At 46.4% G+C, this 26,032-nt stretch overlaps 1 protein-coding gene and 1 long non-coding RNA gene across 2 annotated transcripts; both read right to left on the reverse strand.

Moving 5' to 3' along the window:
- Positions 1 to 1,195: 1,195 nt before the first annotated feature.
- Positions 1,196 to 9,543, reverse strand: LOC122486351. The gene is made up of 3 exons (XR_006298137.1): positions 9,447 to 9,543; positions 9,221 to 9,352; positions 1,196 to 1,353 (listed from the first exon to the last, which is right to left on the reverse strand). It is a non-coding gene; the product is annotated as an uncharacterized LOC122486351 (long non-coding RNA).
- An 8,419-nt stretch (positions 9,544 to 17,962) lies between these two features.
- CD70 (CD70 molecule) lies at positions 17,963 to 22,383 on the reverse strand. The gene is made up of 3 exons (XM_043586369.1): positions 20,969 to 22,383; positions 20,072 to 20,105; positions 17,963 to 18,909 (listed from the first exon to the last, which is right to left on the reverse strand). The coding sequence occupies exons 1-3, from the start codon at positions 21,134 to 21,136 to the stop codon at positions 18,518 to 18,520; spliced, it is 594 nt and encodes a 197-aa protein (XP_043442304.1). The 5' UTR covers positions 21,137 to 22,383; the 3' UTR covers positions 17,963 to 18,517.
- Positions 22,384 to 26,032: the final 3,649 nt, after the last annotated feature.

The following is a 26,032-nucleotide window of genomic DNA, read 5'->3' on the forward strand; positions in this document are numbered from 1 at the left end:
CGCTTGGGTGGTTCTTCAGCTCATGGTTTCGGTTCAGGTCATGATCTAAGGGTTCATGAGGGCGAGCCCCACGTCGGGCTCTGTGCTGACATTGGGGAGTCTGCTTGGGATTCTCTCTCTCTCTCTCTCTCTCTCTCTGTGCCCCTCCCCCGATCATGCACGGGCATTCTCCCTGTCTGTCTTAAAATCAATAAATAAACATTAAAAAGGTAAAGAAAAGGATAACTACCCAGTGACAGCCCCCTCCATCCCAAACCTCAGGACTCTTCTTTCCTTGGGACCACATAAAGGGCGATTGTGGTACTCTCCTAAAAAATATATATATATATATATATATATGTGTGTGTGTGTGTGTGTGTGTGTGTTGAGTAAATAAATGTGCTGAATCTTGGCTGTGCCTTGTGGGGAGGGAGAGGCTGGAAAGGAGCAAGGGGGCTGAGGAGAGAGAGTGGACCGGGGCACAGACCTGTGAGTGACGGGGTCACTTCGGAATTGGATTCTCTAGACCCAGCTGCCCCAGCAGGTACCACTTGGATCACAGAGCAACCATCCCAACAAACCCTTTTTTAATTCCTGACTCTTACAATTTTAAGCAAAATAAAGCCAGTACTTTTTTGGGGCAGCTTGCTGCCCCATTCCAGCCAAAACGGTGGTGATGGGGTATCATTCTGATTCTAGCAACAAAGCAGCTGAGGCTAGCGCTTGAAATAATTTACCTAAGGAGGGGGGCTTAGGGCTTGTACCCAGACAGTTGAATTTCCAGGCTTATTATTGTGCTTACCCCAAATCTAGACTAATGGTTCTCAACTAGGGATGACTCTGCCCGCCCCCTCCCAGCCCCCTGCCAGGGATACCAGGCAATGTCTACAGATATGTATGGTTATCACATGGTGGGGGGGAAACTCCTGGCATCAGGTGGGTGTGGGCAGGGATGCTGCTCAACACCTCGAAGTGCCCAGGATGCCCCCACCATGGAGAACCACCCAGCTCCAAGTGTCAATAGCACTGAGTCTGGGAAAGCCTTCTCTAGACCTCAGAGTCTGGTTATTCTGTTTATGAGATGCTCTGTATCATGCACTGGCTGCGTGCAGGTCTGGAGTAAAGATCCCTTCCTGAAGTGTAGCACTCAGCTCCAGGAAGTCTGTCCTAGTCAGCTTGAGCTGACGTAATAAAATACTACAGACTCGGGGAGGGGGCGGTGTAGACAACAGACCTTTATTTTCTCACAGTTCTGGAGGCTGGGAAGTTCAAGAGTAAGGCCCAGCAGGGTCAGGTTCTGGCAACTACTCTCCTCCTGGCTGGCAAACAGCTGCGTCCTGCTTGCTGCGTCCTTACATGGTAGTGGGCGGGGGGCTGGGGAGAGAGAGAGAAAGAGAGAGACAGAGAGGTGAGGAGGGGAGGGGCAGGAAGAGGGAGAGAGAGAGAATCCCAAGCAGATTCTGCACTCTCTGCATGGAGCCCTATGTGGGGCTCTAACCCCCCAGCCGTGAGATCATAACCAGAGCCAAAACCACGATTCTGACGTTCAACAGACTGAGCCACCCAGGTGCCCTCATCGATCACTTTTGACACCGTATGTGTGGGTTTTTCCCCCCACACTGGCCAATTCTCTGACCCCAGCTGGGCATCCTATGATTCAATCCCCCCACCATCTATCTGGAGTTAGTGGGAGATCCCACCAGTTAAGGGCTCGGTCCCACCAGACTGCCCGCCCCCCCCGCCCCCTTCAGGTGCCAACCATGTCTGGGTCTCTGACCAACCGGCTGTGAGTAGCAGGTTTCCACAACTCCTCGGGTTGATAATTTGCAATCCCAAACTCACAGAACTCAGGAAAACAGTCTACTAACTAGATTGATTACCTGTTTGATATAAGAGGATACAAGTCAGCAACGGCCAGATGGAAGAGACACATGGGGCCAAGTTTGGAGAGGGGTCGGGCCTCTGCGCCCTGTCTAGACAGACACCCTGCCCTCCGAAAACGCCTTCGGGTCAGAGCTTTCGTTATGTAGGCACGGTTGATTAAATCATCGGCCATTAGTGCTGAGCTCAATTTCCAGTCCCTCTTCCCACGTAGGCCATGAGGGGGTGGGGCTGAAAGTTCGAACCCTCTAAATTACTTTCGTTCCGTGGCAACCAGCTCCCCCATCCTTTGGGGCTTTCCAAAAGTCACTTCGTTAACACAAACTCAGGCACGGTTGAGTTTAAAAAGGGGCTTGTTATGAATAATGAAAGGAGATTACAGGATTTTAGGAGCTAGGAGCTCTGTGTCAGGGACTGGAGACAAGACCAAATATATATTTATTATATTTATAATATTATAAATATATATAACTATATAAATATATATTTTTAGTATATATAGTATATATAATATATACTATATATAGTATATATAATATATAATATATAATATATACTATAAATAAATAAAAATATATATTATATGCAATATCACCTTCCAATGGCCCCATCTCCGAATACCATTACATTGGGGTATAAGACCTCAACTTGAGAAATTTGGGGGACACATTCCATCTATAACATGGGTACCCCACCCCTCCAGTTGGTGCTTCAGCTAAGTTCTTACCTGGCTGTTCTACTAGCCTATGACTCCCCGTGGTTTTTACTTCTGGTGTTTATGATTTCCCTGTCAGTGGAGTCTCCATTTTATTTCTTGTGCAGGAGGATAGTTTGGGGACTACTTGGCTTCCAATTCGTTAGAAGAAAAAGACTTTTTTAAGTTTATTTATTTATTTTGAGAGACAGGGGAGGGGCAGAGAGAGAGGGAAAGAGAGACAGAATCCCAAGCAGGCTCTGCTCTGTCAGCCTGGAGCCCAATGGGGGCTTGATCCCATGAACTGTGAGATCATGACCTGAGCCAAAGTTAGACACTTAACTGACAGCCACCCAGGCACCCAAGAAGAAAAAGATTTTAAACGCAAGCAATTTCAGAAAATTGGTGAGCGCCTGTGAGAGGAGTTATGTTAATTATGAAACCCAAATCCCAGGGCTTTAATTTATTTTTATTTCTTTATTTATTTTTAAGTAGGCTTCACATCCAATGTGGGGCTTGAGCTCACAACCTGAGCTGAGATCAAGAGTTGGACGCTTAACAACAACAAACAACAACAACAGCAAAGAGTTGGACTCTTAACTGACTGAGCCACCCAGGCACCCCCAAATCACAGGGTTTTTAATGGACATAGAATTTACATAATTACAAGCATAGCATTGCAATGATATTGACCGATGCTTTTATTTCGGTAACCCACATTCCTTCCAAGATTCGGACCATTTCCATCACTCCAGAAATGTCCTATGTGTCCTTCCCAAGTCAACACAACAGGGTTGTAACCATTATTGTGTTGTTGTAACCATTGTTCTGACACTCATTACGATGCATAAAATTGTTCCTGAACGTCTGATATGTAGAAGTATATAGAGTGTGTTTGTTGGTGTCTGGCATCTTTCACTCAAAATAAGGTTTCTGAAGTTCAGCCATGTTCTGTGTATCAGCAGTTCATTCCTTCTTCGTTGTTGAGTAACATTTCATTGTACAAATGGGGCTCAGTTTGTTTATCCTGTTGGAAAAGAAACAACGACCCTGAATGGAGTCATTTGCTCCCACGATGGCAAGCCAAGACATGATGGCAGCCTCAACCTCCCCAAAACGTGATTTTTGAACAGTCAACCTGAAAGGTCCTGATCAGTGCTAATGAGGTAATGCATGAACTAAGATCCCTTCTATTTCCTCTTCCTCTTCTGTAGAATGAATGGGGCTTAGCCTGAAACTTTTTTTTTTTTTTTTTTTTTTTTTTTTCAGAGAAAGAGACCACAAAGAAGAAGGGTAGAGGGAGAGAGAGAGTCTCAAGCAGGGCTGGATCCCACGACTGTGAGATCATGACCTGAACAGAAACCAAGAGACCAAGAGTTAGACACTTAACGGACTGAGTCACCAAGGTGCCCCTGAAACAATCTTTTCTTTTGTTTTGTAATAACTTCTTTGCTCCACTCTCTCGCTCAGAAAAACTTTGTTTTATACCGTTCCATAGAGTGCCATTTTCTGGAAGGGATGCTCCCGAACTGATGGATTGTTAAATTTATTCCATTGAATTTTTGTTCTTTAGAAATCTGTTCCCTAGTTGACGGACATTTGGGTTGTTTCCCGGTTTTGCTTATTATGAATAATGTGGCTACAAACAGCACTGGGCACCTGCCGGTTAACACATGTTCATCGTTATCAGGGAAACACCTAGAAGTGAACTGATTAGTTACAGTGTTGGTACACATTTAATTTTACAAGGCTCTTACCATATATATATTTTTAAATAGCAATATAAAAATCAAAATAGAAACAGAAACTTGAAAACACATATGTGTGTTTGCACATCAGTTACAAAACGTGGTACCCATATGTTACCATTTTTATGCAACCACATGATAATTCAATACATCTCGCTAAAAAAATTTTTTTTAATCTTGTAAAATATACCTAATTTTAACATCTTAATCGTGTTAAAGTGTGCAGTGCAAAGGCATTAGGTACATTCACATTGTTGTGTGACCATTCTCCGTTACTCATCTGCAAGACTGTTTTTTTTTTATTTTTTAAAATTTACATCCAAATTAGTTAACATATAGTGCAACAATGATTTTAGGAGTAGATTCCTTAATGCCCCTGACCCATTTAGTCCATCCCCCCTCCCACAACCCCTCCAGTAACCCTCAGTTTGTTCTCCATATTTATGAGTCTCTTCTGTTTTGCCCCCCTCCCTGTTTTTATATTATTTTTGCTCCCCTTCCCTTGTGTTCATCTGTTCTGTGTCTTTTTTTAAAAAAATTTTTAACGTTTATTTATTTTTGAGACAGAGAGAGATAGAGCATGAACGGGAGAGAGAGGGAGACACAGAATCTGAAACAGGCTCCAGGCTCTGAGCTGTCAGCACAGAGCCTGACGCGGGGCTCGAACCCACGAACTACGAGATTGTGACCTGAGCTGAAGTCGGACGCTTAGCCGACTGAGCCACCCAGGCACCCCTGTTCTGTGTCTTAAAGTCCTCATATGAGTGAGGTCGTATGATAATTGTCTTTCTCTGACTGACTAATTTCGCTTAGCATAATCCCCTCCAGTTCCATCCGTGTAGTTGCAAATGGCAAGAGTTCATTCTTTTTGATTGCCGAGTAATACTCCATTGTATATACAGACCACATTTTCTTTATCCATTCAACCGTCGATGGACATTTGGGCTCCTTCCATACTTTGGCTATTGCCGATAGGGCTGCTATAAACATTGGGGTGCATGTGTCCCTTCAAAACAGCACACTCGTATCCCTTGGATAAATGCCTAGTAATGCAATTGGTGGGTCATAGGGTAGTTCTATTTTTAGTTTTTTGAGGAACCTCCATACTGTTTTCCAGAGTGGCTGCACCAGTTTGCATTCCCACCACAGGACTGTTTTAATTCTGTCCCCCTTCGCATTTATATTTCTTTTTCTGGTAGCATGAACTTTCTGGGAATGACCTAGAAACTGTGAAAGCCTGAAAGTGATTTTGAACAGCTTTTCTTCTTTTTGAGTGTTTTTTTGGAACTCTCTCTTTTTTCCTTTTCAGCATTTCTCTGTAAGTTTATCTCCCTCTTTCTCTTTTTTTAAGTAGGCTTCACGCCCAGTGCAGAGTCCAACGTGGGGCATGAACTCAAGACCTTGGGGTCAAGACCCGACCAGAGATCAAGAGTTAGATGCTTAACCGACTGAGCCACCCAGGCACCCCCAGAGCTCTAACATATTCTGTCCATTTGTTGCTTTTTCTCTTTCACCTGTCCTATCTCTGATTCAGATGTTCTGGAGAAAATTGAACACGTGTTATAACTATTCCAGGTTTGTGAGACATACCTGCAAGGGGGCTGTTTCTCAGCATCATCTCAAAAGCTTTAAATAACACTGAGCCTTGGGACCATCTGAGACTGACTGCATTGGAATTTCTAGATGTGAGGCCCAATAATATGTATTTTAACAACATTGGTATATGGTAGGCAGAATTGAAGACTAACCCCAATGACCCCTGCCCTTATATAACTTCTTTCCCCGTGAAAAGGACAAGATATCACTTCCATGATTATGTTATACAGCAAAAGGGATTTTGCAGGTTTTGCTTGGTTGACTTTGAGTTAATCAAAAGAGATTATTTGGGTGGGCCTGGGCTTTTTATACAAACTCTTCTTTTTTTAAAATGTTTTAAATGTTTATTTATTTTTGAGAGAAAGAAAGAGTGTGAGCGGGGGAGGGGCAGAGAGAGAAGGAGACACAGAATCCGAAGCAGGCTCCAGGATTCAAGCTGTCAGCACAGAGCCCAATGTGGGGCTTGAACCCACAAACTGTGAGATCATGACCTGAGCCACAGTTGGATGCTTAACTGACTGAGCCACCCCAGGCGCCCCTACACAAACTCTAACTCTGGATCTAGAAGTCAGAGGTGGAGAACGTTAGAGGCCAGAGATTCACAACTGGAGAAGGAGTCAGCCTGTCCTTGCTGGCTTTGAAGATGGAGGGAATCCTGTGGCAAGAGCCTGCGCACATCTTCGAGCTGAGAGTGACTCCTGGCCAATAATAAGTGAGAAAGTGGAGACCTCAATCCTCCAACTGCAAGGAACTAAATTGTGCCAACAACACAAATGAACTTGGACATGATTCTTCTCTAGTCCAGCCTCCAGGTGAGAACACAGCTTGTAAACACCTCCATTGTGAAACGCTGAGCACAGAATCCCACGGAGCCTTCTCTGGACTCCCCCTCTACGGACACCATGAGTTAATAAATGAGTGTTGTTTTAAACCACTAAGTTTGTGGCAATTCATTACATAGCTCTAGGTGACTAATAAACCTACTTATTTCTATGTGGTGAACCTGCTGCTGATTGGGGTCACTTGTCCTGAGAATTTTACACTGTGTGGATGTAGCACATTTTGTCTGTCCATTCATCAATTGATGGGCGTTGGATTATTTCCACTTTTTGGTTATTATGAACAATCTGCTACAGACATCTGTATGAAAGCATTAATCAGTTTCGTGTACATTAGCAAATTCACTTCAGATGTTCTTTGACTGACTATATAAGTTATGTTTCCTGAATTTGAACCTGCCCTACTATCTTACCAATTCCTTCCTTAATGAATGAACTGAATAAACTCTTTGGCGCATGCTCATTTTATTTGCATAAAGACTGTGGTTTATATTTTTTGAACTTCACTAAGAGCCAGAGGTTTTCTGTAGCCTTTGGCTAACAACTAGGGCTATCCTTCTGGGTTCCTGTAGTTGCTTCCTCCTCTGGCCTGTGAGAGCTGTGGCTAGCCCTGGGGATCCACATCTTTCCTGGTGGGTTCCCCTGACCCTCTCTACATTGTTGAACATGGTCCCTTTACCGATCACAGTGAGTGTGCTATTTGTTTTCAGGCTGGACCTGACTGATACTGTAGAGGCAGGGAGCATAGTTCCCTGCCCATACCCATATACAGGATATAGTTCCTTGTATCCCCGGCAGATACATAGTAGTACATAGCAGGTCCTCATTAGACCTTTGTGGAATGAAGAAACCAAAGGGCACATTCAGGCACTCAAGTTGCAGGTTCTTAAAGATTTCTTATGTATCTGCTGCTATGAATTGGCAATGTTGATTAACTGTAGGTTAAGAAATCCCTATACCTTTCTGTTTCAGAAAATTGCTTACTGCAAGGAGCAACCCCTCACCATATGACATAGATAAGACTCACAGATGTCCCCCTCATTTATCTGTAGTAAGGCCAGACACAGACCCTCCAAACCCTCGTTCTTTGCCTCAGAAGCGCTCAGCTGAACTGCTTGTCCCTGCTGATCCATTGAAGCACAATGCTTGTTAACCAAACTTTGGTTAAGCTCCTCTAGAGTAAAACTTCCTCTGATCCAATATCCCCTTTCACTGCCTTTCCATCCCACCTTCCCAGTGCTAGAAAGCTCAGTTCTTTCTAGCATTGTTTATTCCTTTCTACAAAAGAAAAAAAAATTTCCCCCTTAAATCTTGAGATGCTTGAAGACTTTATACTCATGGTGTTCTCTTCTTGCAACAGTCCCCCTGACCAATTTCAATTATCTTTCCCTGCCCCCTTGTAAGACTCCTTTTGAATAAAATCTCTCCTTACTGAGTCTGGATTTGCTTTTTATTGGACAGAGTAATGGCCGGACATACATGGTGCAGGGGAGGAAACAATTGCTCTACCCTGTTTGGGGAATTATTACTAGTAGTTTTAATTATATACATTAGTTGGAATTCTTATCTCTTAGAAATCTTGCTTTCTTAGTGAAAACTAAAAAGCAAGCAGTTATGAACTGTTATATACCAACATCTTATAGATTGGCAAATTCATGAATATACTATTTCATTATTTCTAGAAGCATCTATTTTCCACAATTTTCAACATGGCACAAGACATGTTTACTAACAGACTCCAAAATTCTTTCATTTAAATAGGAAGCCAAAAGCAGGTACTGATTTGTAAATAATCTAGATATTCAATTAATACCCATCATTTCACTTAAAAATTTAAATGTTTACTTATTTTTGAAGGAGAGAGAAACAGAGCATGAGCAGGGGAGGAGCAGAGAGAGAGGGAGACACAGAATCCAGAGCAGGCTCCAGGCTCCAAGCTGCCAGCACAGAGCCTGACGCGGGGCTTGAACTCACAAGCCATGAGATCATGACCTGAGCCAAAGTCGGATGCTTAGCCATGCTTAGCCGACTGAGCCACCCAGGCACCCCAATCATTCCACTTTTAACTTGGTAGAACTGTAAGTTATAAAGGTACCAAAAATATTTTGGAAACTATTTTAAAGTGGACACACTTTAGGGGTGCTTGAGTGGCTCAGTTGGTTGAGCGTCTGACTTTGGCTCAGGTCATGATCTCACTATTTGTGTGTTTGAGCCCCCCCCCCTTCTCCCCCATCGGGCTCTGCTGACAGCTTCCAGGGCCTGGAGTCTGCTTCAGATTCTGTGTCTCCCTCTCTCTCTCTCTCTCTGCCCCTCCCCCAATCATGCTTTCTCTCTCTCTCTCTCTCAAAAATTAATAAACTTAAAAAAAATTTCAAGTACACACACTTATTAAACATAATCATTGTTGAAAAGTTCATTTATAAACTTTCATCCCACATTTCTTTAATTCAGTTGTTCTTAACAATTATGTTTAGATGACTTACCGAAACTTCATTAAACATTGAACAAAGCTGGGGCTTCAGGCTGGCTCAGTTGGTGGAGCATGTGACTCTTGATCTCTGCGTCCTGAATTTGGGCCCCACGTTGAGTGTGGAGATGACTTAAATAAATAAAAACTTAAAACAAAATTAAACAAAGTTAACCATCATCTCAAGTTATTTTTCTTGCTGACAATTTTTGTTACATATCTATATTAGGCAAGCATCAAACCTTATAGGGTTGGAGCCCTCCCAGGGCCTTATGAAAGGCTATCTGCATATGAGGAGGAGGGTGTGGATGTTATGTGTGTTTTCAGTTTGTGTTTGAGCCTGGGAGTCCAGATGGCAGTTCAAGCTAAAGAAAGCCCAGACATGTCTGGGCTTGTCTCCAGAGTCACGGAGCACCATCTATCTAGGCCTATTTGCATAACAATAATGAAGAGTCCTTCCAGTATAGAGGTGATTTTAAGGGAGAAAAGAACCATACAACTGGCATGTGATCTTGGGGTAGGAGAAAAGAGGTGTCTGCCCCAGATCTGCCAGCCTGGATTTTTGCCTTCTCTGGGGTCTTGTGTGATCCCAATGGGGAACAGGTGGAGAGTGAAAAAAGAAATTAACGGATCAGTTTTTGCTAAGGCTGAACAAGCCTGCCACCTTCTCCTAGAACCCAGTGTTGTGGGGGAGGTCTCACAGTCTGATAGCTTTAAGCCTCAGGGGCTTTAGTTAAAGGTCTTAATGCCTCTGGACCTTGATGTGCTCACCAAGAAACTGATAGTGTCACAGGTGCATTTCGGTCCCCGAACACATGCCAAACCCCCAGATGCAAAGAAATGCAGAATGTGGGACTCTGGTGTCTTGCATCATACCGAAGGATGTGGTTGCCCCAAGGGGGGAAATCTGAGCTATCTTTGTTCAAATAGTTTCATTTAGGTCCTAGGGCTGATGAGATCTGGGGGAAATTCAGGTTAGACGCCCAAACTGGCATGGTCTTTGAGTCAGTATTTGGTGAATTTGAAAAAGATACAGTTTTTCCTTCTCAGATTGACAGACTCTCTGGCTTTTGTCATCCTCCGTCCAAAGGGGCACACAGAGAATGTTGAAATCCGGGACTCCTGGCTGGCTCGGCTGGTGCAGCACATGACTGGATCTCGGGATTGGGAGTTCGAGGCCCACGTTGGGTGTAGAGATTTTACTTAGAAACAAAATGTTGACAACCACCATCACCACCACCACCACAGAGAATGCTGGAGTCATGACTTCCTAATGTGGATGGGCCTCAGCCAATCAGTTAAAACCTGAGTGGAACAGAAAGATGGAGGAAAAAGAAGTTCCTCCTGCATGACTGCCTTTGAGCCTGGATGTTTTTGTTCATGCCTTCATACTCAAACAAGAAGCCTGGTTCTTTGGATGGGTGTGAGCCTGTGGGACTTTGGACTATTTTATACCATTGATACTCCGTGGTCTCCAGCTTGCCCACTGCAGCTCTTAAGACTTGTGCCACGCCACGATTACGTAAGCTAATTCCTCATAATAAATCTCTCCCTCTATTTTTGTGCATCCCATTGATTCTGTTTCTCTGAAGAATGGTTACTAATGCAACCACTAATCTATTTTCTGTCTCTACGTGTTTTTCTATCATGGATATTTCATAGAAACAGAATCCCATAAAATGGAATCACAAAGTAGAATCATTTTGCGTCTGACTTCTCTCACTTAGTGTGGTCTTTCTAAGGTTCATTCATGGTGTAACATGTATCAGTGCTTCATTCCTTAACTGCCAAATAATATTCCATCATGTCAATACCACATTTGTTTATCCATTCGTCTGTTGATGGACATTTGGGTTGTTTCAACTTGGGGCTATTTTGAATAATGTTGTAGTGAACATCTGTGTACAAGCTTTGTGAGGATGTAGGTTTTTATTTCTGTTGGGTACGTACCTAGGAGTGAAACTGTAGGTCATGTGGCAGCTCTATGTTACTTTTTGAGGAACGGCTGGGCAGTTTTCCCCGGATGCTAACCCGTTTTAGAATCCCACCAGCGATGTATGAGCGTTCCTTTGTTAGTCAAGGTCAGGGTTCTCCAGAGAAACAGCCAACAGGAGATACACATCTGTAAAGAGGTAGAGTATGAGGAATTGGCTCACAAGTGTATGCCCCCCGATCTGCCACTTGTGCCCATGCTCGAGGCCGAAGAGAGCTTGGTGAGTTGGTGTAATTCGAGTCCAAGTCAAAGGCCTGAGAACCAGGGGAGCTGATGGACCTCACAGTCCAAGGGCAGGAGAAGACCAATGTCCCAGCTCAATGTCCTAGCTCCCCTTCCCTGCTTTCAGTCTATTCAGACCCTTGGTGGGTTGGATGAGGCCCACCCTCATCAGGGAAGGTAGTGCTTTCTTCTCGGTTTACAAATTCAAATATTAAGCTCTTCCAGAAACACCCTCACAGACACACCCTGACCTCATGCCTAACCAGGTGTGTGGATCATGTGGACACCTGAAGTTAAACATCCTGGTTCCAATTGCCCTCCATCCTTGCCAGCATTTTTTATTGTCTGCCTTTTTGATTACAGCCATCCTGGGGGTGTGTAGTGCTATCTCATTGTGGTCACGATTCATACTTCCCTCACAACTAATGATGTTGAGTCTTCCTTTTATTTTTTCTTTCACCAATATTTATCCTTTTTTTTTTAAATTTTTTTAACGTTTTTATTTATTTTTGAGACAGAGAGAGACAGAGCATGAATGGGGGAGGGGCAGAGAGAGAGGGAGACACAGAATCGGAAGCAGGCTCCAGGCTCTGAGCCATCAGCCCAGAGCCCGACGCGGGGCTCAAACTCACGGACCGTGAGATCGTGACCTGAGCCGAAGTCGGATGCTTAACCGACTGAGCCACCCAGGCGCCCCACCAATATTTATCCTTTTTTCCCCTATCATTATTATCCTTATTTACCTGCCAAACCACAGATACTCTAATGCCTGAAGTAAACAAGGCTACCCTGGTCCTGATGGACAGTCAGCCAATCTCCCCATGGATAGCTGTTATTTGTAGACAGCACGGTGAAGGAAAGTACCAGGGGTGCAGAAGGAGAGAATGTGATCTCGTCTTGGGGTGGGGAGGATTGTGTAGAAGGTTCCTGGAACGATCTCTTAAAACTGCAAGTTCAATCAGGTGCCTCTTCAATTGTTCCCTCTTGCTGAGGCAATAAATCCTTCTTCTTAGCCTGGGATTCAAAGATCTGCCTAACCTGCTTCTAGCCTCATTTTCCAGTTCACAATACACCAAGAGCCCTTTCTATATCTGCCATCATGGGGCTCATGTCCTGACATGAGCTTTCAAGTTAGAGTGATACCATTCCTTTCCGAAAGTGGATGACAATGTCTTTGTTTATGAAAACCTCTTGACGAGTCCTGTTATATAGTCTTTGGTGATTGTTGAGCAATATAAAGTTCCCTGGATATCAATAAGGGCAGAATTCAGGTACTCTGCATGATAGAACCAGCAGAATTTTTTTTTTTTTTAAGGGTGGAAAGTGCAAGAGATGAATGTTGCAACTTTAAATGTTTATTCATTTATTTTGAGAGAGAGCATGAGCAGGGTAGTGGTAGAGAGAGAGGAGAGAATCCCAAGCAGGCTCTGTGCTGCCAGCCCAGAGCCTGACAGAGAACTTGATCTCATGAACTTCAAGATCATGAGGTGAGCTGAAACCAAGAGTTGGATGCCCAACAGACTGAACCACCCAGGCTTCCCATGGAGTCAGCAGAATTTTGAGACAAGGGAGTCAGATCAGAGAAGGAAGCCAAGGAGGGAGGGGAGCAGGAGCTAGTGAGAAAGTGGAATCCCAACCATTATGGCAAAGGGGAGGACATGTATGGTTTTCTAGGGTTGCTGTAATGAATAATCACCAACCTTGTGGCATAAAACAACGTAAGTTTGCATTCTTATGGTTCTGAAGGTCAGCGTCTGAGATGGGTCTTGCTGGGCCAAAAGAATGAAACTGGGTCCGTAACCTGCAACCATACACAAAAATCAACTCAAAATAGATTAAAGCCTTGAACAGTTGCCACCAAAGGCAAAGGCAACAAAAGCAAAAGGAAGCCAATGGGACTATCTCAAGGTAAAAAGCTTCTGCACAGAAAAGGAAACCATCAGCAAAAATGAAATGGCAACCTAGCAAATGGGAGAAAAATACTTGTAAACTATATATCTGAAAGGATTAATATACAAAATATATAAAGAACTCATACAACTCAACAGTGAAAACAAGGAGTAATCCAATTAAAATATGGGCAGAGGACCTGACTAGACATTTTGCCAAAGAAAACATACAGGTAGTCGATAGGTATGTAAAAGATGCTCAACATCACTCATCGTCAGGGAAATCAAAATCAAAACCACCCGAGATACCCCTCACACCTGGCAGAATGGCTATCCTTCCCATACTCAGCTGTGCTGTCCTCTTGAAACTCAGATATACTAGCAAGCAATCTGGAAGGATATATTGCCAAAAGGCCAACAGTGGTCCTTTTAAATTTTTTTTTTTTTTCAACGTTTATTTATTTTTGGGACAGAGAGAGACAGAGCATGAACGGGGGAGGGGCAGAGAGAGAGGGAGACACAGAATTGGAAACAGGCTCCAGGCTCTGAGCCATCAGCCCAGAGCCCGACGCGGGGCTCGAACTCACAGGACCGCGAGATCGTGACCTGGCTGAAGTCGGACGCTTAACCGACTGCGCCACCCAGGCGCCCCAGTGGTCCTTTTAAAAGGTAGTTCAAGGGAGGGAAAATATCAGGCTTTTATTGTTGTTGTTGTTTTATTTTACTTTATATTCTTCTGCCCTGTTGGGATTTTTTTCCACTGGGCATGTTTTACTTTCGGAAAAATTTTAAAAGCTGCAAATCCAAAAATTCCTGCTAAGACCAGTGTCAAGTAGTTTATTCCCTATGTTTTCTTTTAGGAGTTTTATGGTTTCAGGTCTTTAACAGTCTTTAACCCATTTGGAGTTGATTTTGTGTATGGTATAAGACAGGGGTCCAGTTTTATTCTTTTGCACATGGCTGTCCAGTTTTCTCAAAACCAATTGTCTTTTCTGCATTGCATATTTTTGACTCATTTATCATGGATTAATTCATGTTAATCCATATGCATGGATGTTTTTCTGGACACTATTCTGTTCCATTGATTGATGTGTCTGTTTTCATGCCAATACCTTACTGTTTTGTTGGCTATAGCTTTGTAATATAGTTTGAAATCAGGAAGTATGATGCCTGCAGCATTGTTCTTTTTCTTTTCTTGAGATTTCTTTGGTTATGTGGGGTCTTTTGTGGTTCCATACAAATTTTAGAATTATTTTTTATATTTCTTTGAAAAATACCATTGTAATTTTGATAGGGAGTGCACTGAGTCTATAAATGGCTTTGGGTAATGTGGACGTTTTAATAATATTAATTTTTCCAATCCATCAGCATGGGGTAAGTTGTTTTTGAGCCCTTTTATGATCCTTTGTATTTCTGTGGAACCTGTTGTAATGGCTCCTCTTACATTTCTGATGTTATTTATTTTAGTCTTCTCTCTCTCTCTCTCTCTCTCTTTTTCCTGGTGAATCTAGCTGCAAATATTTTGTTTACTTTTCAAAGAGCTAGCTCTTAATTTCAATGATATTTCTCTTGTTTAATGAGTCATTGTTAACCCTTCCATTTGTAGGATACATTGAGTAGGGCTGCTGTGAGCATGGGTGTACTAAATTTAAACATTTACATCTAATTGACATCATCTTGTATGCCCTGGTGAGATCACCTTGGAAGCTAGGATTTTACAAGTCCACTGCTTGAACTTTTGACACTTAGAATCCCTTCCTTGGCTACAGCATCCTTCCACTGAAGCAATTTTTATTGCTTTATTTTTTACTAATAAACTTTATTTTAAAGAACAGTTTTTGGTTTACAAGACAACTGAAAAGAGAATATAGGTTTTTTTTTAAATATACTTCCATGCACACCATTTTTCTATTTTTAACATCTTACATTAGTGTAGTAATACAACTCATGAACCAATACTGATATATTATTTTAACTAAATCCCACAGTTGATTCAGATTTCTTTGCTTTTCCTCTCATATGTCTTTTTTTCTGCCCAGGATCCCATCCACAATTCCCAAGTACACTTGGTCATCACATCTCCTAAGGTTCCTCTGGGCTGCAACAGTTTCCCAGACTTTCTTTGTCTTTGATGACTTTTAACATTCTGAAGAGGTCTGGTCAGGCATTTTATAGGATGCCTCCCTCTTGGAATTTATCTGATGTTTTTCTCACGGTTAGACTGGGGTGATGGATTTGGGGAGGAAGACCCCTGAGGTGAAATGTTCTTTTCATCCTGTGGTACTCATACTGGGGGCGTGTGCTGTCCCCATGGCTTATCACTCCTGATGTTGGCCTTGGTAACCTGGCTGAGGTGGTGGTCAGATTTTTCCACTGTAAAGCTACTGCTCATCCCTGCACTTTCCATATTGTCTTCTTTGGAAGGAAGTCATTATGTGCAGCCCACACCCATGGAGGGGGAGTTGTGGTCCCCTCTTTAGGATGGAGTAGTTACATTGTGAAAATTGATAAAGGGAAACCTCACTAAAACGGAGTTGGGAATGTGTGGCACAAGGGCTCTCATGCCCTACCACTCCTCACTAATTGCAAATCCAACAGGAAGAGAGGCACCTTGTGCATGGATACAACTTTATTACCCCAGCAGGAAGAAGAAAATTTTCCTCCTCCCCTGGCAACAACACAGCCATTAAGAGACAAACTAGCTCAGCCAATGGGAAGCAACTTCCTTCAAACTCCCAGGTTGGGGCGCTCCAGTGGTTCAGTCTGTTAAGCCTGGGATTCTTGATTTCTGCGTAGGTCATGGTCTTGCGATTGGTGGGATGGAGCTTGGCATGAGGCTCTGCTCTGTCAGTGGAGCCTGCTTGGGATTCTCTCTCCCTCTCTCTGCCCCTCCCATGCTCACATGCCCTCTCTCTCAGAATAAATAAACTTAAAAAAAAAAAAACAACAACCTTCCAGGTAACTCTAGTAGACTTTTTGTTTATGACAGTCTTCCCAATTTCCTGCTTTACCTTGTTAAAGAGCAGTCCTCTCCTTGGTTTGGCAGACTTGCCTGTGGTTTTGCCGTTAGCGTGCTTGTTCTGGATTGTAGTTTTCTGTTATTCCTGAATAAACCCATTTTTGCTGGTAAAATAACTGGCAAATTTATTTATTTATTATCTATTTATTATTTATTTATTTAAATTTTTTTTTAATATTTATTTATTTTTGAGAGCCAAAGAGAGAGCATGAGCAGGGGAGGGGGAGAGAGAGAGAGAGAGAGAGAGAGATACAGAATCTGAAGCAGGCTCCAGGCTCTGTGCTGACAGCATAGAGCCCACTGTAGGGCTGGAACCCACAAACCATGAGATCACGACCTGAGCTGAAGTCAGATGTTTAACCGACTGAGCCACCCAGGCACCCCTATTTTTTTTTATTATTATTATTTTTGAGAGAGAGAATGAGAGAACAAGCATGTGAGAGCAGGGAAGAGGGGCAGAGGGAGAAAGAGAGAGAGAGAGAGAGAGAGAGAGAGAGAATCCCAAGCAGGCTCTGTGCTCAGCTAGGACACGGATGAGGGGCTCGATCCCATGACCCTGGCATCATGACTTGAGCTGAAATCGAGTCCAACGCTCAACCGACTGAACCACCCAGGTGCCCTTGGCAGTTTTATTTTAAAGGTAAACAACATAAATTATTCGAAATTCTGCACAAAGGTTTTGGCCCTTCCCCACTTACAAATATATTGAATCACCTATTTATATCAATATAGACTCATGGATATTTATTTTATACTCTGAATTATAATCTGATACTATTCTATTTATTTTATTGCTCAAATTGTTCTAATTTTAGCCACTGGGGGCTTTGTCAGTTGGCTTCTGTGCTCCTGCGACATACACAGATCAATATGGTTTTTCTTTCTTTTTTATATAATTTTTTAAAGCTGGACGCTTAACCAACTCCTAACTGGTCTGGCCACCCAGGTCTCTCTCTTTCTCTTTCTTTCTCATCCTTATTTCTGCCACTTACCCAATGCACCATTCTCATCATACATATTTTTTTTGTCCTATTCCTATAATCAGCCATTTCTCTAAGGAGCCCCAATTCCTTTTTTTTTTTTTTTTTTTTGAGAGATGGAGAGAGAGAGAGAGAAATTGCAAGCAGGGGAGGGTCAGAGGGAGAGAGAATCTTAAGCAGGCTCTATGCCCAGCACAAAGCTTGACCAGGGACTCTATCTCACTACCGTGAGATCCGGACCTGAGCCAAAATTGAGTTAGATACTTAATCCACTGAGCCACTCAGGCACCCTCCCCCCCCCCACCCCCCCACCCCCGCTCCCCTCCTCCCTCCAATTCCTTTTTCATGGAATGGTATTAGAAATCATGATGTGGGTGCTAAGTGTGCACATTGCTATGTGGGCTCGTGATGGTGGTTTTCTAGTTGACAGAATCCATTCCTCCGTTCAAAATTATGTGCCAAGCACTCCCTCGGCGTGGGGCTCTGGCTGTGACTGGCACAGAATGCAGTCCCTGGCTGGCCTCATGGCGTCTCCATTCCAGTGGGATGTGGGGGGAAGACAGCCAACAAGCAAAATAAGTAAGTGGATTCTTCTAATATGTTCAAAGGTGACAAGTACTATAGAGATCTGTTAAAAGATAAACTGAGGCATATCAACATTTTGAGACTTTATTTGAACAAAAACCAGTATGAGTCAGGCAGCGCCTAACCAGAAGTGGTGAGTGATGTTCCATCAACCTCACTCAGTGTTTTCTCCACGGGTGAGCACCCTCTCAGGACTTTCACTCGCTCACCAGTCTAGAAGCTTCTAACCCCATCCTTGTGTATTTTTGAGCATGACACGGATGCCATTGGTTAAATCACTTGCCCTTGCTGGCTGAGCTGTCTGCAGCCTCTCTCCCTTCCCTGGAGGTCAGGCCAGTGGGAAGGGACAGTTCCAACTCCCACCTCTCCAGGTGACCTCAGGGCTTTCCCCAAAGTCACCTCATTAACACAACAAAAGGCACCCAGACCGCTCGCCACACCGGAAATTCCAAAAGCTTAAGCTAGCAGCAAGGATTAAGACCGATCAGATGTTATACATCACTATATTACAGAGACACATCAAGAAAAAAGCTTCTACAAGAGACAGGAAAAAAAAAAAAAAAAAGAGAGAGAGAGAGAGAGAAAACACACTCTCCCGACAAATCTGGGCCAGGGGGCGCAACAGTCAGGGGTGCACCAGCTGAACCCCGAAAAAGGTCTCATCAGCATTTGCGGAGGGCAGCAGAGGCAGCGTGAGGTTGGTGCACAGCGTGTCCCCGCGAGCCAACGGCGTCAGGCGCTGGGAGGCGGCCACGCAGCCTCCGTGGAAGCTGAGCCTCAGCAGGCTGATGCTGTGGGCGGCCGGGGAGCAGATGCCCACCGTCAGCGTGGCCCTGGGAGGCCGGGCGGCCCGCGTGGAGGAGGAGCAGTTGGCCAGCGTCACTTGGATGTGCAGCCTGTAGACTCCGCCGCGCCGGACACGCAGTTGCCCGCCGTCGTCCAGCTCCAGTCCCTCCACGAAGGAGCGGCCCAAGGCCGGACTTCCCTGCCAGCGCAGCCTGTGGTCCAGCCGCTGTCCTGGCGGCACAGTGTCAGGGACGTGGGAGGACAGACGTTTAGGGAAAGGGCCGCTTAGAGACCAAATGTCTAAGCTTGCTCTGTGGCAACCTAACCTCCCTCCCCCTCCTCCCTCCCCCTCCCCCTCCTCCCTCCCCCTCCCCCTTTCTCTCTCCCCCTCCCCCTTTCTCTCTCCCCCTCTCTCTCCCGCCTCTCCCTCCCCCTTTCTCTCTCCCCCTCCCCCTTTCTCCCCCTCCCCCTTTCTCTCTCCCTCTTTCCCCCTCCCTCCCTCTCCCCTCCCCCTTTCTCTCTTCCCCCCTCCCTCCCTCTCTCCCCCTCCCCCCCTTTCTCTCTCCCTTTCTCTGTTCTCTCTTTCCGTGTCTATCTCAATTTCTCCTTCTCTCTCCCTCTCTTTCCCCCCTCCCTCCCTCTCTCTCTCCCCCCTCCCCCTCCCCTTTCTCTCTCCCTCTTTCCCCCTGCCTCCCTCGCCCCTCCCCCTTTCTCTCTTCCCCTCTCTTCCCCCTCCCTCCCTCTCTCTCTCTCCCCCCCTTTCTCTCTCCCTTTCTCTGTTCTCTCTTTCCGTGTCTATCTCAATTTCTCCTTCTCTCTCCCTCTCTCTCCCCCCTCCCCCTCCCCCTTTCTCTCTCCCTCTCTCCCCCTCCCCCCCTTTCTCTCTCCCTCTCTCTGTTCTCTCTTTCCGTGTCTATCTCAATTTCTCCTTCTCTCTCCCTCTCTCTCCCCCCTCCCTCCCTCTCTCCCCCCTCCCCCTTTCTCTCTTCCCCCCTCCCTCCCTCTCTCCCCCTCCCCCCCCTTCTCTCTCCCTTTCTCTGTTCTCTCTTTCCGTCTCTCTATCTCAATTTCTCCTTCTCTCTCCCTCTCTCTCTCCCCCCTCCCCCTCCCCCTTTCTCTCTCCCTCTTTCCCCCTCCCTCCCTCGCCCCTCCCCCCCTTTCTCTCTCCCTTTCTCTGTTCTCTCTTTCCGTCTCTCTATCTCAATTTCTCCTTCTCTCTCCCTCTCTTTCCCCCCTCCCTCCCTCTCTCTCCCCCCTCCCCCTTTCTCTCTCCCTCTCTCCCCCTCCCCCCCTTTCTCTCTCCCTCTCTCTGTTCTCTCTTTCCGTGTCTATCTCAATTTCTCCTTCTCTCTCCGTCTCTCTTTCTCCCTTCTACACATGCACTCGCCGTTACCTGTGTGATTTAGCTGCAGCTCAGCCATGTCCCGCTGATAGAACAGGAGAGAACACGTGTCAGGTGAGCACAGAAGCACCGAGGTTTCAAGCCCCCGCCCCCGCCCCCCACCACCCCGCGCCGTCCCCGACCGAGATCAAGACGTCTCTTTTCTCTGCTCATCTTCCTACCCGCTTCTCAAACAGCTGGACTGAGTTGTGACTTTTTAAAAAAGAGCTTTTAAAGAGGAAGTACTTTGAACTAACAGCCTACACCTGCTCTCTCGGCTGCAGAGCCCCCCCCCCCCCCCCGCCCCGGCCTGCGTCGCCTCCAAAGGGGGTCCCCGTGGTGGGTGTCGGGGCTCCCAGGTGAGCGGCGCGGGTCGCCCTGCCCTTGCAGGCCCCGAACCCACCCCCTCCCGGCTTCGTGAAGCCCCCAGCAGCCTCTGAGTCAGCTCGCTGGGGAACACCGAAGACGAGTCACTTTCCATGCCCGCATCGGATGCTCCTTTCCTAGCTGCGACCTCCCCACTCCGGGATCCCCACCCGGGACTTACCTCCAGGGCGCGACTGACATCCCCGCGCCCCCACCCCGCTCCCCCCCACCCCCCACCCCAGCCCGGACCTCCAGGCAGCTGTGCCCCAACAGCCGGCTCGGTCTCCATCTCTCTTCGCACCCAGACCTTCCGGGACGATTTTTATCCATCTCATTTGGATTTTTTTTTTTTAATTTTATGTATTCTTGGTCGTTCGCCCGTCTGCGCCCAAACGCACGGTCCCTCTACCTCGAGTCCATTCTCTTCCTGGTGGTTCGCCTCCCTCCTCTGCGCCCCCGCGGAGCCGGCCCCACCCAGAGGTCCCCAGGCTCCGCCGAGCAGGTGGGAGGTTTGCATCTTCCTCCTCCCTCCTCTCTACGCACCTTAGGCGGCTCGAGCTGCCCTTGCTGGACGCGCAGGAAGCAGTATGCCATTATGCCGGTAAGAGACAGGATCGCGGCAGAGCGCAGCACCGACATCCAGGACAGGCGGGGCACCGGGCAGCCGGAGCTCCCCTCCTCCGGCACCATGATTCTCAGACAGCGCTGCATGGGGCCCGTGCTGGCGGCGCGCGGGGCGAGCCAGGGAGCCGGGAGCACGGAAACCTCGGCGCTCTCACGGCTCGGGGGCCTCGGCCTGCCCGAACCTGCCAGAGACCCGCCCCACCCCACTCTGGGGATGTCCGGCAAAGGGGAGGGATTTGAGCTGTTCGCCGAGCAGGGAAATCCCCTCCAGCGTTTGCCCACCCCCAGCTCGCAGAGGGGTATGCCAGGAATCCGACCGCCCCACGGAGCCCCTCGGTCTTCTGATGTGGCCCCTTGTCCTCACCTTCCTCACAGTCATTCATTCATTCATTCATTCATTCAACAAACCTTCATTGAGCATCCCCTGTGGACCAGATGCTGTGCGGGAGCGGGTGTGTGTGTGTGTGTGTGTGCGCGCGTGTGCGCGTGTGTAGGGGGAAACCAGGGGTACAGCCAGCACCCAGAGAGGTCAGGGAGGCTCCCCACATATCCAGGGGCTTCTTTGCATTTTCCCAGTCTCCCTGCACGCGATGGGGCCACGTGACTGACCTGCCCACCAGGAAGAGAGTAGACACAGATGAATTTAGGAGAGCTTGGGTGGCCTGCTCGGCTAAACACCCCGCATCACCCTTCAGCCTTCTCGTCCTCTCAGACGTGGCCTCTGCTTGGTCTGCAGTGGGCTGAATAGTGTCCCCCTCCCTCCCCCAAGAAATTCATGTCCACCTAGAACCTCAGGTGGTATGTGAGCTCACTTGGGAACAGGATCCTCGCGGTTACGATTAGATGAGGTCATAGTGGATTAGAGCGGGCCCTAAATCCAAAGAACGGCAAGCTTGCAAAGAAAGGAGACGGCACGCACAGGGACACAGAAGGGTGATGGCCATGTGACGGTGGAGGTGGACGTCAGAGGGACCGGTTCATCTACAAGCCAGGGAACCCCAAGGATTGCCCCGAAACAGCAGACACCGGGAAGAGGCAAGGAAGGATTCTTTCCTGAAGCCTTCAGAGGGAGTGAGGTCTGCGGACGCCTTCATTTCAGACATCTGGCCTCTCAAACTGTGACAGGATAAATACCTTTCGTTTTAAGCTGCCCCCTTTGTGGCACTTTGTTGTGGCAGCCACAAGAATGCAGTAACCTTGGGGGCCCCTGGGTGGCTCAGTTGGTCGAGCATCCGACTTCAGCTCAGGTGGTGAGCTCACGGTTGGGGAGTGGGAGCTCCGCATGGGGCTCGCTGCTGTCAGCGCTGAGCCCGCTTCGAATCCTCTGCCCCTCCCCTGCTTGCGCGCTCTCTCTCAAAAACAAACAACAACAACAAAATAAAAGCATTGAAAAGAAAGAATCCAATGATAATGGCACCCTGCAAGATGTTGAGAGATCACCTGGGCTCATAGGATTGTGCCAATAGCAGTTGGTATCAGTGAGTCTAACCCCTCGCCGGCCACCGGGGCAGGAAAGCTGCTTCAGTGGCAGTTGACAAGCGCCTGGGGCTGTGTTCTCAGAAGCTTTACCTGTAGACCCCAGAACTGGAAAATTTCATCCCAAAGTGAGGAGTCATGGAGGCCTGGTCTGGAGGATGGATACAGGACAGAAGTCAGAGCTTGAGGCAACCACATCGGCTGATGGGGGCAGGGGGTGCGGGGAGGCAGGTGAGAGAGAGAGAAAGGAGTCAAACATGTCCAGAATCCCCGGGATGCAGGTGACTGGGGACCCCAACTACTAAAACAATGTCCTTCTCTAGGATTATGTCTGGGGATTCAGCTGGCAGCCTCCCCATGGGGGCCCCTAACTCAAGCTTTCCTGAGTATAGGGGCATGATCCTAAGAAGTTTTTCCAACCTTCTTTCTTACTCTATGACACCCCTGCTGGGTTCTAAAGTCTAGCTTTACCCACTAACCCCATCTCCAGAACCTTCCAGTTCCCATTACATCATGTTCCCCACAACGGACTTTTGATGGTTTCCTGCGGTCCCACTAGTGTCCCTTCCCCGCCTCCATCTAGCCACGGCAAACAAAAATAATGCCGCGGAGGGTGTAGTCAAGTGCGAGGAGTCTGCAGTCCCCCAACACACCTGCATTCCAGTCTTCAGAATGTCACATTTTAGCTTTGAAGTTTGGGAAACTCGTGCCCTCATCGTCTTTTAAGGGCCAACGTCCCCGACCGTAAGTGGACCATGATGCGGTTCAGAAGAAAGATGTGTGCAAGGCCGTAGCGTCGTATAAGCACATGGCAAGCGCTCAGTAAAGGCCCGCTCCGACTCGGTTATTTTCTCCCTCGAAACACGCCTCAGAAGAACGGTTGAGGACGCAAACGAATGATTCGCAAAGAAAGGAATTCAAGTGACGCATAAACCCAGAGAAAGGGCGTCAACTTCTCTCAACAATGAAGTGCAAATTACAGCCATCGCTGATTGACAGAAACGCTTAAAAGATGGGTAACCTGAAGTAAGTTCCAGCTGGATCAAAGATTTGAGCATAAAAAGGCAAAAAAGAAACATGGAAATGCCGAATGCGGTAAATTCATAAAAATTCATCCCGGGGCAGTGATTTGTTAAGCATGTTAAAAAAGCAACTAAGAAGGCATAAAAAAGAATGATGCTCTGTTTCACGTATAAGTGAATAAATTCCTCCATTAAAAACACCAAGTTGAAAGGCATACACACACGTAAATTAAGGAGCAAGAGAAAAAACAAGGAAAGGTTGGTAAGACATTGATGGCGATTGATTTCCTTTAAGGTATAAATATCTTACAAGCGATGTCTTCAAGAAATGACTAATATTCTCTAGAAACATGAAACAGAAGGAGCAGCCAGCTCGTAAAAGAAATGCCTGTACGCATGAAACAACATCGAATGATACGCTCGCTTTTCATAACAAAAGAATTTGGAAGTTAAAAGCCCGTGGGGTACACTTTTTCGTTTTCATCTGTGATTTGGTAAAAGATCAAAGCACTGGATGATTTGCCGCTTTGCCAGACTGTGTGTGTGGCTGGGAGGCATCCTCACACCTGGGACCTGAAATGGATCCAACCTTTTGCAAGGACGGGGTTTAGCAAAATCAGTCAAGATACCAGAATGCACCTTCCCTTTCTGCTATCGGTTTTACTTCAAGGATTTTCTTCCCTTAATATTATTATTATTATTTTAATGTTTTTTTTTTTTTTTTTGAAAGAGAGACAGAGAGACAGAGAGTGAGCAGGGGAGGGCAGAGAGAGAGAGAGAGAGGGAGACACAAAATCCGAAGCAGGCTCCAGGCTCTGAGCTGTCAGCACAGAGCCTGACGCGGGGCTCGAACTCACAGACTGTGAGATCATGTCACAGACCGTGAGATCGTGACCTGAGCCGAAGTCAGACACTTAACCGACTGAGCCACCCAGGTGCCCCTCAAGGATTTTCTTTCATAAGCACACTCTCACACATCACAAACTCAGATGATCACGCATAAATTCGATGGTGGTGCGATTTGTAGTAACAAAAAGGAAAACACCAGCAACCCTACGATGCATTCGTTATCGAGGGCTTATGCCTGTGAGAAGCAGGGGTTGCCTTTCTGAACGTTCACGTGTGTCTAGCCTTGACTTCCATCTTCCAGCCGCAGGGCTAGAGAGGGACGCGGGCAGCCGTTCGCCAAGCAAAGAGGTTGGGGGAGGGTGTGCCCGAGTTCGATCACACATTTGCATTCACAAGCCCCGGGGTTTTTCCCCCCTGCTGCTCTGAATTACTGGCTGGGACATGAGGGAGGCTCCATCGATCGAATGCTCTCCGGACAGTGTAGTTCTGCTGGGTGGTGTGGGATGTTTGAGGAAGTTCTGAAACCAGAGCTTCTCTCCCTTCAAGCAAGTGGCTGGCTCCCTCCCCTTGCCAGTTAGCTCTCCACCTCCCCTCACTACTTCTCTTCTGACTAAGCTGGGGAGGGAAAGGGCCAGAGGCCCCTGGGAAGGGGGCGGGGGAACAATTTGGATGTTGGGACTTAAGATCACTTTCCTCCCGAGCCTTGCCTTTTCCGGAATGTCACAGAATTGGAATCATACAGTGTGTAGCCTTTTCAGACTGGCTTCTTTCACTCAGTAACACGCATTTACATTTCCTCCGTGTCTTTTCGTGGTTGAGAGCTCATTTGATTTTAGCACTGAATAATGTGACATTGGATGTCCCACAGTTTCTTTTTCCATTCACTTCCTATACACCTGCTTCCAAGTTTTGGCAATTATGAATAAAACTGTGTGCAGGTTTCCGGGTGGATGTAAGCTTTTCAACTCCTCAGGGGAAATACTAAGGAAAGTCATCCCAAGCTCCTTTCCACCGTGGCTGGATTCTAGAAGCTGCTGTACAGGACCTCAACCAGGAAGTGGCACTGTGTCCCTTCCACTGTATTCTTTTGGTGAAAGTAAATCAAATCAACGCAGACTCAAGGAAATAGGAAGTAGTAGACTGTATGACTCTATGGGAGAAATGACACATATATACAGAGATACAGAGATGGGGGGCGGGGCGGGGGGAATGGCTGGGGCACGTTTCTGCAGGCAGTTCCACCAGAAAGCCAAAACTCAAACCTCAACAACAAACGAATGTGGCTTTTAAACATTCCCCCCCCCAGATTTATTGAGATATGATTGACAACTATATATTGTATGTGTTTAGATTGTACGATGTGATTTTTTTTAAAAAAGGTGCACAACACAATGAGTTAATACATGTTTCTACTGTGAAATGATCACCACCCTCAAGTTAATGAACACATCTATCACCTCACAGTTACTATCTGCTTTGTTTTTTTGTGTGTGGTGAGAACACTTAATACCTACTCCCTTAGAAAATTTTAAGCATGCAACACAGTGCTAGTCGTTATATTAATCATACTGCACATTAGATTCCCCAGAACTTACTTACCTCGTTATTGAAAGCTTGTACCATTTGACCAACTTTG

This window comes from Prionailurus bengalensis, chromosome A2 (genome assembly GCF_016509475.1).
Source record: "Prionailurus bengalensis isolate Pbe53 chromosome A2, Fcat_Pben_1.1_paternal_pri, whole genome shotgun sequence".
NCBI lineage: Eukaryota > Metazoa > Chordata > Mammalia > Carnivora > Felidae > Prionailurus > Prionailurus bengalensis.